This window comes from Vulpes vulpes, chromosome 10 (genome assembly GCF_048418805.1).
Source record: "Vulpes vulpes isolate BD-2025 chromosome 10, VulVul3, whole genome shotgun sequence".
Lineage (NCBI taxonomy): Eukaryota > Metazoa > Chordata > Mammalia > Carnivora > Canidae > Vulpes > Vulpes vulpes.
The window spans coordinates 73,968,244-73,983,344 of NC_132789.1; the positions used below are offsets into that span (position 1 = coordinate 73,968,244).

At 37.1% G+C, this 15,101-nt stretch overlaps 1 protein-coding gene across 2 annotated transcripts in view; it reads left to right on the top strand.

The window, feature by feature from the left end:
* CFAP54 (cilia and flagella associated protein 54) overlaps positions 1-15,101 on the top strand; it is a 302,139-nt gene that overhangs the window by 104,203 nt on the left and 182,835 nt on the right. For both annotated transcript variants that reach the window (XM_072724628.1, XM_026013023.2), the window contains exons 26-29: positions 4,183-4,305; positions 11,347-11,475; positions 13,096-13,210; positions 14,382-14,471. In XM_072724628.1, coding sequence (XP_072580729.1) covers positions 4,183-4,305; positions 11,347-11,475; positions 13,096-13,210; positions 14,382-14,471 — 457 coding nt within the window. The remainder of the gene's footprint in view (positions 1-4,182; positions 4,306-11,346; positions 11,476-13,095; positions 13,211-14,381; positions 14,472-15,101) is intronic.

Here is a 15,101-nt window from a genome sequence, read left to right on the forward strand (position 1 = left end):
CTTTTCTAGTTTTTTTTTTTTAAGTCATTTCAATTTTTATGCTTGTGTAATGTTAGAAACAGCATTACTTATTCAAAAACATATTGTTAAAGCCATCATCTGGGAAAATAATTGGTGGATGACCCAAGAAAAAATATTTGGTTTCTTGGTGATTGAGGAGTTGGAATTTATGGAAAAAGAGTAGGTGAGAGCTGGCTGAAGAGATTATATTAGTTGTCTCTTCTTCCTAACAAATCATTGTAAACTTAGTGGCTTAAAACAACACATACTTACTATCTCATGGTTTCTGTGGGACAGGAGACTGGATATGGGTTGGCTGAGTCTTCTGCGGAGGGTCTTACAGGCTGAAATCGAGGTGGTAGACAGAGCTGTGATCCTACCTGAGGTTGCAGAGCCTCTTCCAAACTCACTGGTTGTTGAGAACTCATTTCCTTGTGCTCATGTGATAGGAGGTCCTTAGCTCCTAAAGGCTCACCACCAGTCCCCTGCCACATGGTCTTCTCCGTAACATGGCAATCTGCTTCCTCAAGACCAGCAGGAAAGTCTCCTCTAGTATGCACAAGGAGGAGTCTCATATAACAAGATAGTCATGAGCGTGATATTCTTACTGTATTTGCAGGTCCTACCCACACACAAGAGAAGGGATTATATAGGGCTTGTACACCAGGGGGAAGAATCTTGTGGATGGTTGTAAAATTCTGCCTACCACAGGGAACTAATGAGAGAAGTAAGGTTTCACTGTTGATCTTTTAGAAAGTTTTCACCATCATCATTGTTATCATTATCATCATGAACTCAGATTTTTTTAATTCACCATTGAGAAAACTAACAAGCTTGGGTAACTTAACAAATACTTGCCTTGGTGTGGCAATACTGGAACATAGATGTGCCTCCTTCTGCCACATCCCCACATTTAGGAGTTCAGTTGCTTAGGAGATCTGCCTCCAGAATCCAAAATCTAGACTCATAGTTGGCAGCTTTCCATGTCATTTGTAGATAGATTGTAGAACAGCATTCTCAAGTGTGGTGTATGCTTCCTCCAGAACCCAAAGGCATTTGTTTGGCATTGTCCTTTCTTCTTAGAGGTGAGAGATGCCAGATATCAGACCTACATGGGAGGGAGTGTCTCAGCATTACCCAAATAGTTCATTAATGTGGCAGTTTCCTGAATCTTCACAGGGTTTATTTCAACCCTCCAGAGGGCATGTATCTTACCAAGGTCTTTAATGTACTTGCCATTTCTTGCTTTTAATTTTGATTAACATATTATTGATGTAATGATCTAATGTTTTGTTTTTGAGAAATGCCCAGAGAGTTCAGGTCATTTCATGAAATATGTCAGAGGCTGGGAGGATTATCACTGCCCTGGGGAAAGATGCTGAATACGTACTTTTGTCTTCCCAGTATGAATGGGAACTTCTTCTGGTTCTTCCCAGTTGAATAGAAAAGAAAACATTAGCCATAGCAATGCATAGTTTTTAGTGTCCTCTTGCAAGGATACCACATTGGGACCAATATCTGCAACCAGTGCTCAGTTGGTCAAGTTCAGGATAATCCACTGTCATCCTCTTGCACCCCATTGATTTAGGGTGCCTTTTGCTATAGGTGAGAGTGAGAGAGTGGACTATGAGAAAAAGCCTCAAAAAAGAAGTTCTAATAAATTGTATTGTTTAAAATAGGAAAAGTGAGTGGAATGCAAGAGGAGATACTAGAAATAGGCCTCAATATGTATGAGAATATATGACAGAATTGGCATTCTACTTCAGCAGAAAGAGACTGGATATTTTTAGTAAATGCTGGTGAAACCTCTGGATATTCATCTGAAAGAAAATAGAGTTTGACACCTATATCATACCGTATATAAAAAGTTCAGATGTACTAAAGACTTAAATGTAAAATAAAGCAAAAAGTTAAGGGAAAAAAGTCCCAGGTTACATGTATAACCCAGGGTTGTAGAAATCCTTTTTAAGCAAGACAGACCACTTAGAAATAATAAGAAAGATAAGAACTATTGGCAATATTTATGGCAACCTATGTGTGACAAAAGGGACCATAACAAAGATAGTAGAAAATTTGTGGATTTGGAAAAAATATCTAACAAGGATATTTATATATATAGTACTAACAAGGATAAATATATATAACAAAAAGTCTTACAAATTGACAATAACTTAATTAAAAAAAATATCCACAGGATATGAATAGGCAGTTTACAGGAGAGCAAATTCAAGTGGCCAAGAACCATGAAAAGATGCTCAAACTTTGAATATCCTTAGACATGCACATTAAATGAACAATAATATTGCTGACAGAATTGAAAAGATCTGTGTAACTCTTCTTGCTCGTGACGATGTGGGGCAAAGGCATTCTCATTCATTGATAGGGAACATGTGAATTACTGTAGGCTTTGGATTTTGGTAAAGCAATCTTAATTTTAATTAAACTAAATCTAATTTTAATTAAAAATTAAAAACAAATATACTTGACACACACTTGATACTAATCCTTCTATTAGTAATTTATCCCATAGAATAAAATCACCAGTTAGTAAGATGCTATTCCTAGTTCCACCCCTCAGTTCCCAGATCCGTGTGTTCTACCTACTGGGGACCCAACACCAAGTAATTGTCATTGATATAGAGTGTATACTTTGCCCTGGAAGATGGTGCTTCATCCTCACGAGGTAACATCTCAAAGCTGGTGCTGAAATTGCCACTCATATTGGCAACAAAGCATGTACAAGGGTGTTTCTTGTGGCCTTCTTGGTGGTGACAAAAAAAGCTGGAGACAAAGAGAAAGTGCAGTAGCCAGAGGATGGCCAGTATACTAGATTGTAAAATGTCAGCTGTAAAAGTGTGTGCAACATGGGGATTCTGGAAATGGCTGAATAAATGATGGTTGTTGCACACTAAATCATATAAGGCAGTCATTGGAAATAATGAATTTGAACTATACCTGTAGACTTGGAGGAATTTTTCACAAGACATGGTTGAAGCAGAAATGCATAGTTCAAGCAAGTGTTTATGAATTCCATTTTGTGACATAGCATTATTTAACATAACATTAACCCTCCCTCTATGTATACTTTGTATTTGTGTGTGTGTGTGTGTTTGTGTGTGTATATATACATATATATATGTATGTGTATGTGTATATATATATACATATATATATGTATATATATGTACATATATATATATGTGTGTGTATATATATATATATATATATACATACAAAACTACTAAATTGCTAACATGATTTGGGGATATGGTATAGTGTGAGCATGCCTTCCAAGAATCTCTACTTTCCTACCTTCTTTGCCTTCTTTTCTCACACCTACCCTCTCCATGACCTGGAAGGCTCATTCCCAGTGGCTTGGCTTGGAGGCTAAATCTGCTGGTTCAGGCTGTGCAGCAAAGGCAGTCTGCTTAGGGGTGGGTGATGGGGAGGAATTAAAGAAACATTCCAAATACTTATAAGTGTACAGTAATGATAATAATATTGTTAGAATGGTGGCTTGTAGCAATTAGTGTGCCTTCAAAAGACCAACATCCATATGTTAACTTGTCTTTTGATAATCTGGATGATTAATAGATTGATGCAGTCTCAGCCCTGCTTTTCTGACAATAATGTTACTCAGAACAGTGCAAGAGTATTGAAAGGTAAATTTAATTATCTAGCTCTTGATCAAATTCAGAATCACATAATATGAGGTGGCATAAACACCAATATTTATGGGATATGGGATATGAATGCTTGGTTGTAATTTTAAAGGAAACTATTATTTCAATTACCTCGTATCACCATGTATTTAATATGGTACATCTTTCTCCAAATGGTTTTTTAAGGTCCTCTTAAGACTGGATGTGCCTTTAGTGCTTTGTGTATGTAATATTCTGCCTATATTTTTTTATGACACTTGTCAAAATGTGCTGTTTTGTAATCTTTGTATACTTATTTTATCCTCTTCTCTAGTTTTCAAGTTACTTTAGATGAGGGACTCATCTGAAATTGAATGTATTAATTTTATCTCAAAGTGCATTCTTATATAAATAAGTAATTTACTGACAATTATTGATAATAATAAAATTTGGTTTAAAACTTTAATGATTTGAATAGAGCATTTCTTAATGAGTGAGGGTAATGTTTTTCAACAGAAACTATTGTGCTTCTATTTTTTAGATCTTGATAAAGTGTGTAGTGGTTTTGCAAGGATTACCAAATATCATCCACTCAAAGAAACATACTGCAAGTTTTGAAAGTGTACAACACATGATAGCTTGTTGTATCTTCTACATAATAAAGGTATTTATCTCATTCTTTGTCTAGTGCCACAGAATTTAGGAATAGCAATGATTTAGAAAGCTAAATTACTTTTATTACATAGAATACTTTAAAAAATAGTACCCACAGTGCATTTTAGATCAAAAGTTGCCTGAGTAGGTCAGTTGGTAAAGCCTGGAGGGTGTCTCTTAGGCCAAGAGAAGGATTCGGAAAGAGTGCATTTTGTGGGACCTCATTCACCTTGGAAACGAGAAAGCACCAAGAGCCCAGAGGCTGATAGGTAAGTTTATTTATCTTCATTGCTTGGCTCAAAGACCAGCATTGCCTGTTTCTTCATAGGCTTTAGTTGACTGAGTCCAGGGAATTTCCTCAAAGAAGGGCCATATCTGCCTGCCTGTTTTATATGGTCCTCACAGGACCTTTTGTGATTTGGTCAGGGGTCTGGAAGAACGCTGCATGGGTGGGCTGACTCGATCCATCCGTTAGGACTTCAGTTTGCTTCAGTGAAGGTCTGGAAACAGAGAGGCCTTTTCCTTCTACCTTGGCAAAAACGTCATGATTTGCTGGCTGTTTATGGCCTGACCTCAGGGGCAGAAAATTATATCTTTCCATTGCTTACTGGTTTACCACTGCATCTTTAACCTTGTCTGTGCAGAGACTGAGCGAGGGTAGCCATTAGCCAGCATAGAATGGAATTATCTAGAGATAAATTCAGAAGGCAGATCCAGAAGTCCTAACATGAAATAAAAAGAGTTCTGGAGGTAGGAAATTAAAAAATGGAGAATAGTTTTCCTCAGTCCTAGACCATTAATTTAAGAACTTGTGTCTTGACGCTTGGTGGTGAGCTTCTTGAAGTCCAAGGATAAAGAAATATCCAAAGTTTTGGAACAGGTTATTTGCAATGGAAAGAGAATCTATTAGCTTCAGACTTTATCAGCAACACTAGAAGCTAAAATACTGGAGCAACGTTTGTAGAATCCTGAGGGGAGAAGACTGAGTTCCAAAAGCTAATAACCAGGAAAGCTACCATTCCTTTGTCAGGGCAAAATAAACATTTTTTAGGAGTTCAGGCATTTAAAAAATATTCTGCCAATGTACTTATCTGAGGAAAACACTTGAGGAAATATTCTATCAAATGACAGTTGGTTCAGGAGAGAAAGCCCAAGGTAGGGAAAGACAAAAAGGAGCCGAATAATGGGAGCAATGAATCTTGCAATATATGTATTATTAAAATTAAATAGGTAATAATGATGTGATGTCGATTTTGTAATATAAATGCTAACTAGGAATTCTTGAAATAGAAGTGTTAACTTTGAAAGAAGAAGCTTATTAGTAACCTAGAACTAAAACTTTAATCTTGTTTGGGGTCAAGGGAGGGGAGGCCAGATAGAAATTCTTGGTGCATGGTTTTGTGTTTTAAAAAATACATCTAGGGATCCCTGGGTGGCGCAGCGGTTTAGCGCCTGTCTTTGGCCAAGGGCGCGATCCTGGAGACCCGGGATCGAGTCCCACATCGGGCTCCCGGTGCATGGAGCCTGCTTCTCCCTCTGCCTGTGTCTCTGCCTCTCTCTCTCTCTCTCTGTGTGACTATCATAAATAAAAAAAAAAAATTTTTTTAAATACATCTAATATAAAATTACTATTTTCTATTGATGGAATATATGTATTTAAAGATGATTCAGGAATGAGTTGCCATGTGCAGTACTTTTAAAGCACAGTAGAATTTCTAAATTGATAGGAAGGAAAAATAAAGAGAGGAATGACAGGGAGGAAAAATGGCTAATTCAGCAAAACTAAGAAAAAGGACGAAGAAATATAGTATTTAAGAGAGAAGGAATACAATCAAGATGCAGCCTTAAAACAATGTGACAAATACTGGTTGAAAATAAATGGATAAACAGAGGTACTGGGAAAATACACAAATAAAGAAGGAGTAGCTGTTTTTATACCTGAAAAAGGAGAAGTCAAGGCCCCAAATATTAATCGGGACAAAAAAAGACATTGTATAATTTTCTTCAAGTCTGTTTTGTCTTATCATACTTTGCTGCTTCTGGTAGGCATCTAGTCACTTTTTGTCTTAGGACAGTGTCATTATCAAGAATTAAAGATCAAGTCTGAATTAAAACAAAACTTGAATTTTTTTACAACAGCAAATTAAAAAAGAAAGGCAATTAGATTAAGTGAAAAATACTACAAAGGCATTTGATAGCACTTAGCAACCTTTCCTAAAAAAATTGTATGTAAGTTATGAATGGAGTCTATTGAACAATGATAAAGACTTTACCAAAATTTTATAGCAAATACACTAAATGGCAATTTTCTGAAACTGTTTCCTTAAAAATCAGGTGTAGGAGATGCTCTTTTTTTTTTTCTTTTTAGGATTTTATTTATTTATTCATGAGAGGCACACAAAGAGAGGCAGAGACACAGGCAGAGGGAGAAGCAGGCCCCCTGCAGGGAGTCTGATGTGGGACTCCATTCCAGGACCCAGAGATCATGCCTTGAGCCAAAAGGCAGATGCTCAACCACTGAGCCACTCAGGCATCCTGAGATGCTGACTCTTAAGAGTGTGATTCATTATTTGTAGAGATTTTATCTTATGCAGTAGATAAGGATATGAAATAAGTTTACAATATTAAAAAAGTATAATTCATCTGTAATTGTAGAGGTCTCAAAAAAACTCATGAGGACCTAGTTTAAAAAATATTAGAATTAAAAGAAAAAGAATTTGTAAAAATGATTGTGAGATGCGTACAAACTTTTTTTTTTTTTTTTACTACTAATAGTAGCCAATTAGAAATGGAGAGAGGAAAATATACCACTAATAATGTGCAATATTTTAAGACAAATACCAAGTGATTTTTACTAATATGTGGAATTTAAGAAACTACACAGATGAACATAGGGAGAGGAAGAAAGAAAAGGGAGGCAAACTGTAAGAGACAGTTAACTATAAAGAACAAACTGAGTATTTTCTGGAGGGGAGGTGGTCAGGGGGATGGGTGAAATTAGGTGATGGGTTTTAAGGAGGGCACCAGGTGTTGTGTGTAAGTGATGAATCACTAAATTCTACACCTGAAACTGGTATTCCACTGTATGTTCATTAACTAGAATTTAAATAAAAACTTGGAGAAAAAAATATAACATTTTAAACCTCCAGAGTGCTAAAAGATCCGAATGAAAGAACCAAAATCTTACTGAAGGGCACAAAATAAGATCTGAATATATGGCAGGCCATGCCAAGTTCCTGAATAGGTAGACTTACTGTCACAGAGATATAAATCCTTCTAAAAATAGTATTTAAATATAATACAGTTCTAAAAATAATAAATAAATAAATAAATAAATAAATAAATAAATAAAACACAGTTCTAATTAGAATCCTAATGGGGGTTCTCTGAAATTGATTAGAATAATTTAAAAGTTGTCAGTAGATAACTAAAATTTATTATAAGGTTACTTCAATTTAAAAAATGTTGTTAACAAAGTAATGGGCATAGTTCAGAGGAATAGAAGAGTCCAGGAATAGCCAGGCAGCCCCAGGTCTATAGAAGAACTTAATATATGACAAAGGTGGCATGTGGATTTATTGGGAAAATGAAAATATATTAAGATATTTTATCTAATAAAAGGTGCTGGCATCATTGACTATTCATCTGAAAACAAAGCCAGAGTCCTGCCTCCTATCATAAACAAAATAAAGACATATGGATATTTTCATGGCTTTGAAGTCAGAAGAGACTCCTTTTGCAATAGGGCATAAAATTCAAAAGGTACACAGAAAAAGATAAACCTGATAAAAAGATAGATTACATGATAAGTAAAAAAAATTTTTTATGACAAGACACTAATAACAGGCTTAAAGGCAAATATTAAAAAAAATTGACAGATATTTGATTATTAATGTGGCCTTTAGGGAGTAATCAATGAGAAAATATGAAGTAATGTTACAGTTTAGGAAAAGAAGAATCAGATTTATCTTTAATTATGAAGGATCTATTTCAGTCACTTTAAAAAGTGGGGTAGTGAACAGGTACCAGATTATGAATGGCCATCTCATGAGGTAAGGGAGGAGCCATTCCAGGGTTTTAAACCTGGAAATGATGAATTTGTGTTTTAGAAAAAAGAAATTATTTTGGGGGCACAACAACTAATAAAGTGAGATAGGATCTGAGGTAGGGAGTGAGTTAGAAGGTGAGAGATGATAAACTGAACTATGGCAGTCCCTCCTTATCTGCAGTTTTGCTTTCCATGGTCAATTCCATTCGGGAAGCAGATGGCTGTCCATCTAATGAGTTGTCAGAAGGCCAGTAGTAGCCTAACATGATGTCACAACACCTGCGTCATTCCCCTCCCTTTGTCTCATCATGTAGGCATTTTATCATCTCACAGCATCACAAGGAGAAGGGTGAGCACAGTAGGAGATGTTTGGAGAGAGACCTTGTTCACATAGCTTTTATTACAGTACATTGTTATAATTGTTCTCTTTTGTTAAAGTTTTTGTTCTTAACCTCTCACAGCACCTAAGTGATAAATTAGACTTTATCATGGGCACACACGTATAGAAAAAAAAAACACAGCATATTAGGATTGGTACTATCTGTGGATATAGGAGAAGGCAGGCGGCAATGAGACCCTAGCACATGTGGGAGGGATGAGTCTGGGCAGGAGATTGACCTCTTTCCTTTAACAGGAGGGTAGGATGGATGGTTGTAGTTACAGGTAAGCATGTAGTAGATTTCTGGACAGGAGATAAATTACTTTCCTTACATTTCCCCTGTGAAAAGAAAGCAAGGTAGAGAGAGAGAGAGAGAAGGTGGGAAGTAAGGGTGGGTTTCAGAGATGGAGAAGAATGGGTGATTTTGCAAGAACCGCTGTGGAAGATGGGAGAGACTACTGACCTGGAACAAGAGACCAGCATCTGGGGCCTACTGCATGTTGAAGTCCTCAAATTCACATGCCTCGTCTTTCAGCTTTGGGAGATTTTTCTCCCATAGCACACAGCAGCTTGAGGCTGGCCCTGCATTGCTTTACCTGCCAGCCACAACTCCACTAGCTCTTCCCCGCCCCCAACCTGAAGAATATAGTGAGATCCAAGTGATATTATTGTAGGAATGACCCTGAATGTGTTCTGGATATTTGTAAAAACTAAAGTGTGTATCAATGTCAGGATTTTAATATTAGAGCTGGTTCTGTCCCATAGTGTTACACTAAGAATTGCCCTTTCAGAAGCTTCCTCCAGCCTGACCAATAGCCCCAGAGCCCTGGCCTTGCCTCGAGTCCCAGACTTTAGGTGTTCATTTTTTTATAAACACATTTTTGTGTGGATTTTCTGTTATGACATGGAAAGCCCAATTAGTCTAATGGCTCTGGGTTTTTTTTCCTCTGTTTAAATCATTGGTAATCTTTTCAGATGGCTCAATCTTTCTTCTTTAGGCAGCACTATTTTTTCTAAAAGTTGCCAGAATTCCAAATAAAGTGCCACTTCTGAAAAGTGTCATCCTAAATGTTTCATTATTTTTTGCATTTAAAAAATTATTATGCTCAACATCTGGCATAGTCTTTTTGTTTCTGTTTACCATTTGGTTTGTTAGTAGAATTGGTTCTCTATTTTTCTGTTGGAGAATTCTTGATCATTTATGATTTTCTACTGGCATATTAAAACAAGGGAAAAGATTACACAGTTCTTTCTAGTTCTCTCTAAGCCTTGGATCCAAGTATGTCAGAGAGCAAAGCTGAAAGGAGCGGAAGTATTGGCTCATTTTGGCTTTCTAATAAAACATACTCTCTCACATCCATTTTGTAATGAGACTGAACTCTTTTGCCTGACATTCAAGGCCCTGCTTGACCTAATCTCATCTACCTTTTCAACCTTTATTTCACCATTTTCCTTCCTACACTCGGTCTCACAGTCAGCATTAGTTTAACACTATTGCCTGGTTTCTCAGGAATATTTCCAGCTCTTAGCACTCTGCATCAGGTAGGTATTATCAGATTTATGCAACCACTCATATATATATATCCTTTCCCTGCATGGGGAAAGGATCTTAAGTATAACTTAAGTTGTTGTTACTTATCATACGTATAACTAAGCTAATCAGCCTGATAGAACAGACCAACCTACATCTAACAAATTCCTACAAGCTTATTTGTACTCTTAGAGAATTGCCCTGTGAAATTCACCATGAATGTGTCCCCTTTATATGATGCTTTGCTCCAGAGGGCATATGGAAATTAGATTGCTGGCCAGGGAAACTTTTCCTGCTAGAGCCCAGGTTTTAATGACCAGGTAAAGCTATATAAATAAGGTGGGCAAGTTGTTCTGAGAAATGCCTTAGGGGTACAAAGACATGAAGTCCTGAAACCACGGAGAATGTCAGAATTTATATTCTGCTCAGAATTTATATTTTGTAAGCTTAAAGTACAAGGAAATGAGTGGTTTACCCCAGAGAAGTAGGTAAGGGCCTGGTTAGAAAAGGCCGAAGAATAGAAATTCATAAGGAATTGTGGAGGAGAGGGGCTCCCCTTTCTCTGACTGTAATGTCTGTTTTCCCATAGGGTTCACAGAGAATCTGCTCACAACAACTTATCTCTGGTCCAGTCCACTGCCAGATGTCTTTTAAATCATTTACTGATATAACTACTCCCCTCAACCCAGGACATTCTGATGTCAGTACTTGTCCATTTCACATCATGGGAGGTGGTGGTTATGTGGCCTTTTTAGAATGATTTTGTTTTAACATGGATCTTTCAAGTCAGAAATAGTTTCCTAATTGTTAACTTCCTACACCAAAACATACGTGGCTATGTGTCCCAGAAATATGGGGAATTCTGATAAGATAATCTTGTTATCTATCCTTTGTTTAAAGTAATGTAATCATGCAGTTTTAATTGTAGGGCAATAGGATCTGGAGGTAAGCTTCCAGTTTCCTTAACAAAATCAGGGGAAGTCTTCGAACCAAAAACATGAATGAGACTTTGGTCTTTATGAAAGATGGTGGGTGATACTTGAAAATAGACAAGTGTTTCCAACAGGGATAATTAAGAAATATTTTTAATTAGATTCTGCGTTCATGGAAAGAGTATGACCTGGCAGTAATGATTATAAATTATGGAAAAAAGATGTTGGACATCACATCAGGGTGTAAATCTCTATTTGGTATGACTGACCAAGAAGAAATGCAGGAGGAGGTAATTGATTTTTGTTTCTCATCTTAAAATGTATACTTATTTGAGTCTTTGAAGGGTCATATAGTATTAGCAAACATATTAGAAAATTGATGTTTTAAATTTATCATGTTTATATAAACAAAAAATGACTGAGGACCTTCCCTACTTAAATCCCTGCTAGAGTACTGAAGAGCCCTCTCTCACCAGTACTGATCATTAGGCATTGATAGAGAGCTTCTTACACCCAGCTGGACCTGGAACTAAAAGGCCTCTAAAGTCTCCCAAATTGAAGATTTTATTATTCTGGGTGGGTCATGGAATGTAGTTAACACATGTCAGAGCTTTTTACTTTGTTCACAGTAGATCTTTCCTAAACTCAATGTGACACCTAAATTGTCTTCTTTACGAGACTGCTAATGTCTGAGACTGCTTTTTAATATCTGCCTTGCAAGCGTGGGTCTTACAGAACTTGTTTTATTGCCGTTTCTTGAAGCTATGTGGTTATGTGTCTTTGTGGATTGAATTTTGAAATGTTGCTTAGTTTATTGGGTTTCTGAGGAACACTAGGAATCACCTGAAGCCCCTTCACTGACTGGAGTGGGGGTAGAGACTATCACTCTGGACTCTGTTTCTGTTGGAATAGCCCCATTTCTGTCTCTTTTATATGCTGAATTATATGTAAGTGTGTTTCTTTGCCACAAAAAGCTTCAAAAAAGGTGCATTTTTTTTTTTTTTTTTTTTTTTTAGCCATAATGCTTTTTTGGAGTAGAGGTTATTTGGTTTAGAGAGAGTTTTGATTAAGCTGGATGCAATTTAAGAGCTTTTCCCACCAAGTGGTGTTCACTCTCAGAGTCATCAGCCAGGCATTTATGTCACCCAGGCCAAGCTTGACTCATCACCCTGTTCCTTCACCTCATTATAGGAAAGGACCCCTTGCCTCTTTCCATGGAGCCTCAAGCCCAGCAGAATGTCCGTGCTACTTCTCTCTAAGGCTGTAGGGACTGAGAAGCTAATACTGAATTTATAGGAGTCAGAACTCCTTATGGCCACTCAAGGTCCCCTTAAGCCTATAGGAGCTTGGGAGGGTTTTTTGTTTTGTTGAGAACACACTGTTGAAAACAAGGGGAGCCTGAGTACAGACCTGCCATTGCTTAATCCACTAATTGCTGATCTTGTTATGTTTCACTGAAAGGCAAAGCAGCAAAGGCAATTAGCTTAGTTGTAAAGAAGCTCCTCTGGGAAAAAAGAAAGGAAAAAAGAAAAAGGAATAAAAGAATATATTTCTGAGGGCAGGCTGGGAACTTTCCTTTGAGGATTCTTAGCATTCTACCCTCAGCTGCTTTCAGAAGAGTGTGTGTATTGGTTGAAGCGGGTAGTACTAATTAGGGGGGTGGAAGTTACTGGAAGGAAGAGAAGGGAAGAGAAGAAATATTTTGGCCAACCTCCATAAAACACTGAGTATTATGTTTGCCATTTAGCTAGAATGAAATGACTATTGTGATTAATTTATATCACTTGGCCATGTAGATCATAGTTTTGTGTACCAAGAATGAAAGTATGAAATAATAAAGATTATTACTTGAAAGTGACAACTGTTGAGACATGTTGAAGTACATTCTGACACTTAACCAATGTTTTTAGGGTTCTCCTAAGAAGTCTTCCAAGCCTAAGAAGCCACAGCAGATGATAGTACCTGAAAAAATAAATGAACAGCTGGCCTTGTTGGAGACACACCTACTCAAACTGACAAAGCAATGTAGTCATTTTTTTTTTTTCTTTCTGGATACTCCTGTTTAGCATTATGTTTTTTAAGATCAGAAAATATTTTGTTAAAAGGATTAAGATGAGATTAGCACTTGGTAAATCCTTTAAGGTGCTTTTACATTATGTCATTAATCCTAACAATACACTGTTAATAACAGATTGTTAACCACTCCGCCCCCCCCCCACCTCCATGTGGTTCATAATGATTAAATGATTTACTTAGAATTACATAGCTGGCTTCTTTTTGAGCCTAAATTCTGATTCTAAAGCAGAGTTTCTCAACCTCAGCACTATTGACAATTTGGGCCAGCTAATTCTTCTCTGTGGTGTACCATAGGATGTCGAGCAACATCCCTGGCTTCTACCAATAGATGCAGGGCACACTATCTGCCCACCACCCCGCCCCACTCCCCCACCCTCCCACCCCACTCTGATAATCAACTGGGAGGCAAATGTTGCCAAATACATTGATTGGGGAGGAGGGCACAAAATTGAGAGTTACTACTCTAAAGGCAGAAATGTACCTGAGAAATAAAAGGATAGTGTATGTGTGTGGGTGTGAGTGTGGGTGTGTTAATGTGTGAGTGATTTGAACCATGGTCTGTTCAAGTGAAAGAGTAGTTTAATTTTTGGTCATTGTGTCAAATAGGAATTTCATAATGGACCATTGTTACACAGTGATGGGAATTTTGGAGTTTGCAGTTTGGAAATCTGCCTAAGAAATTGATTTTAGTTTCTGGTGTCAGTGTTAGAATTGGAACCCAGGCAGCCTAGCTGCAGTGGCTGTGCTGTTCATTATTCTATACTGCTGTCTTTTAAGGGTAATTTTATAAAGATGAAGTTGACATAATTGGAAGATTTTGGAATCTGGGATTTGCTGATAATACAACAGCTATTGAATACAGTGACTCATGCCCTGGAACCTCTTCACCTATTTGGTGGTGGACTCTGGCTTTTAGGGGGAAAAAATAAAAGAAGAATAATGGAGACCACAGGATTTTTTTAAACTCCAAAATATAATGATATAGTTGACATTTTAAAGGCATATAATTTAGGATGAACATTTGAACATTTTCCTACTTTTTGTTCCTTCTGAAGAATTTTCATTTTTGGTTATTCATGTTAAATAGAACCTACAACTCACTAATTTTTTAAAACCTTAGATGTTGCAACAGAACTCTCAGGATCAGAGGACCCTATATTTCTTTACCCTGTTGTTATAAACTGGTCAGTCAAAGGTGCTGTGAAAGAAGGTAGGTAACCTAAATGTAAATATGCTTGATTTTCTACTGAAGATCTTTGATCTTCTGTTGAAGATCATCTTTTATTCTGTGGGTTCTGTTGTTGTCTGAAAGCTTTCTCCTTTCTAGGAAGAAGGTTCTAGGTTCTTACCTATTCAGAATAATGTAGAATATGGATTATCAAGTAATGTGATTTAAAATCTGGAAAGTCAGAACCTTGATGGTGACTTATTTTGGTAGTAAATGACATTATTATGAAGCTTATGAAAACTAGGAAATTGAAAAATGTGAGTGATCTTTAAGTTCAGATATGAAGAAATAGCAACATTATTGTTTAACTCAGAGTGAAAAAAATTAGGATAACTAGTAATTCTGATAAGTATCAGCAATTTTCTCCTAACTTGTCATATATTAGGGGCAACTTTTTTTTTTAAATTTTTATTTATTTATGATAGTCACAGAGAGAGAGAGAGAGAGAGAGAGGCAGAGACACAAGCAGAGGGAGAAGCAGGCTCCATGCACCGGGAGCCCGACGTGGGATTCGATCCCGGGTCTCCAGGATCGCACCCTGGGCCAAAGGCAGGCGCCAAACCGCTGCGCCACCCAGGGATCCCTATTAGGGGCAACTTTTAAGAACTTTCT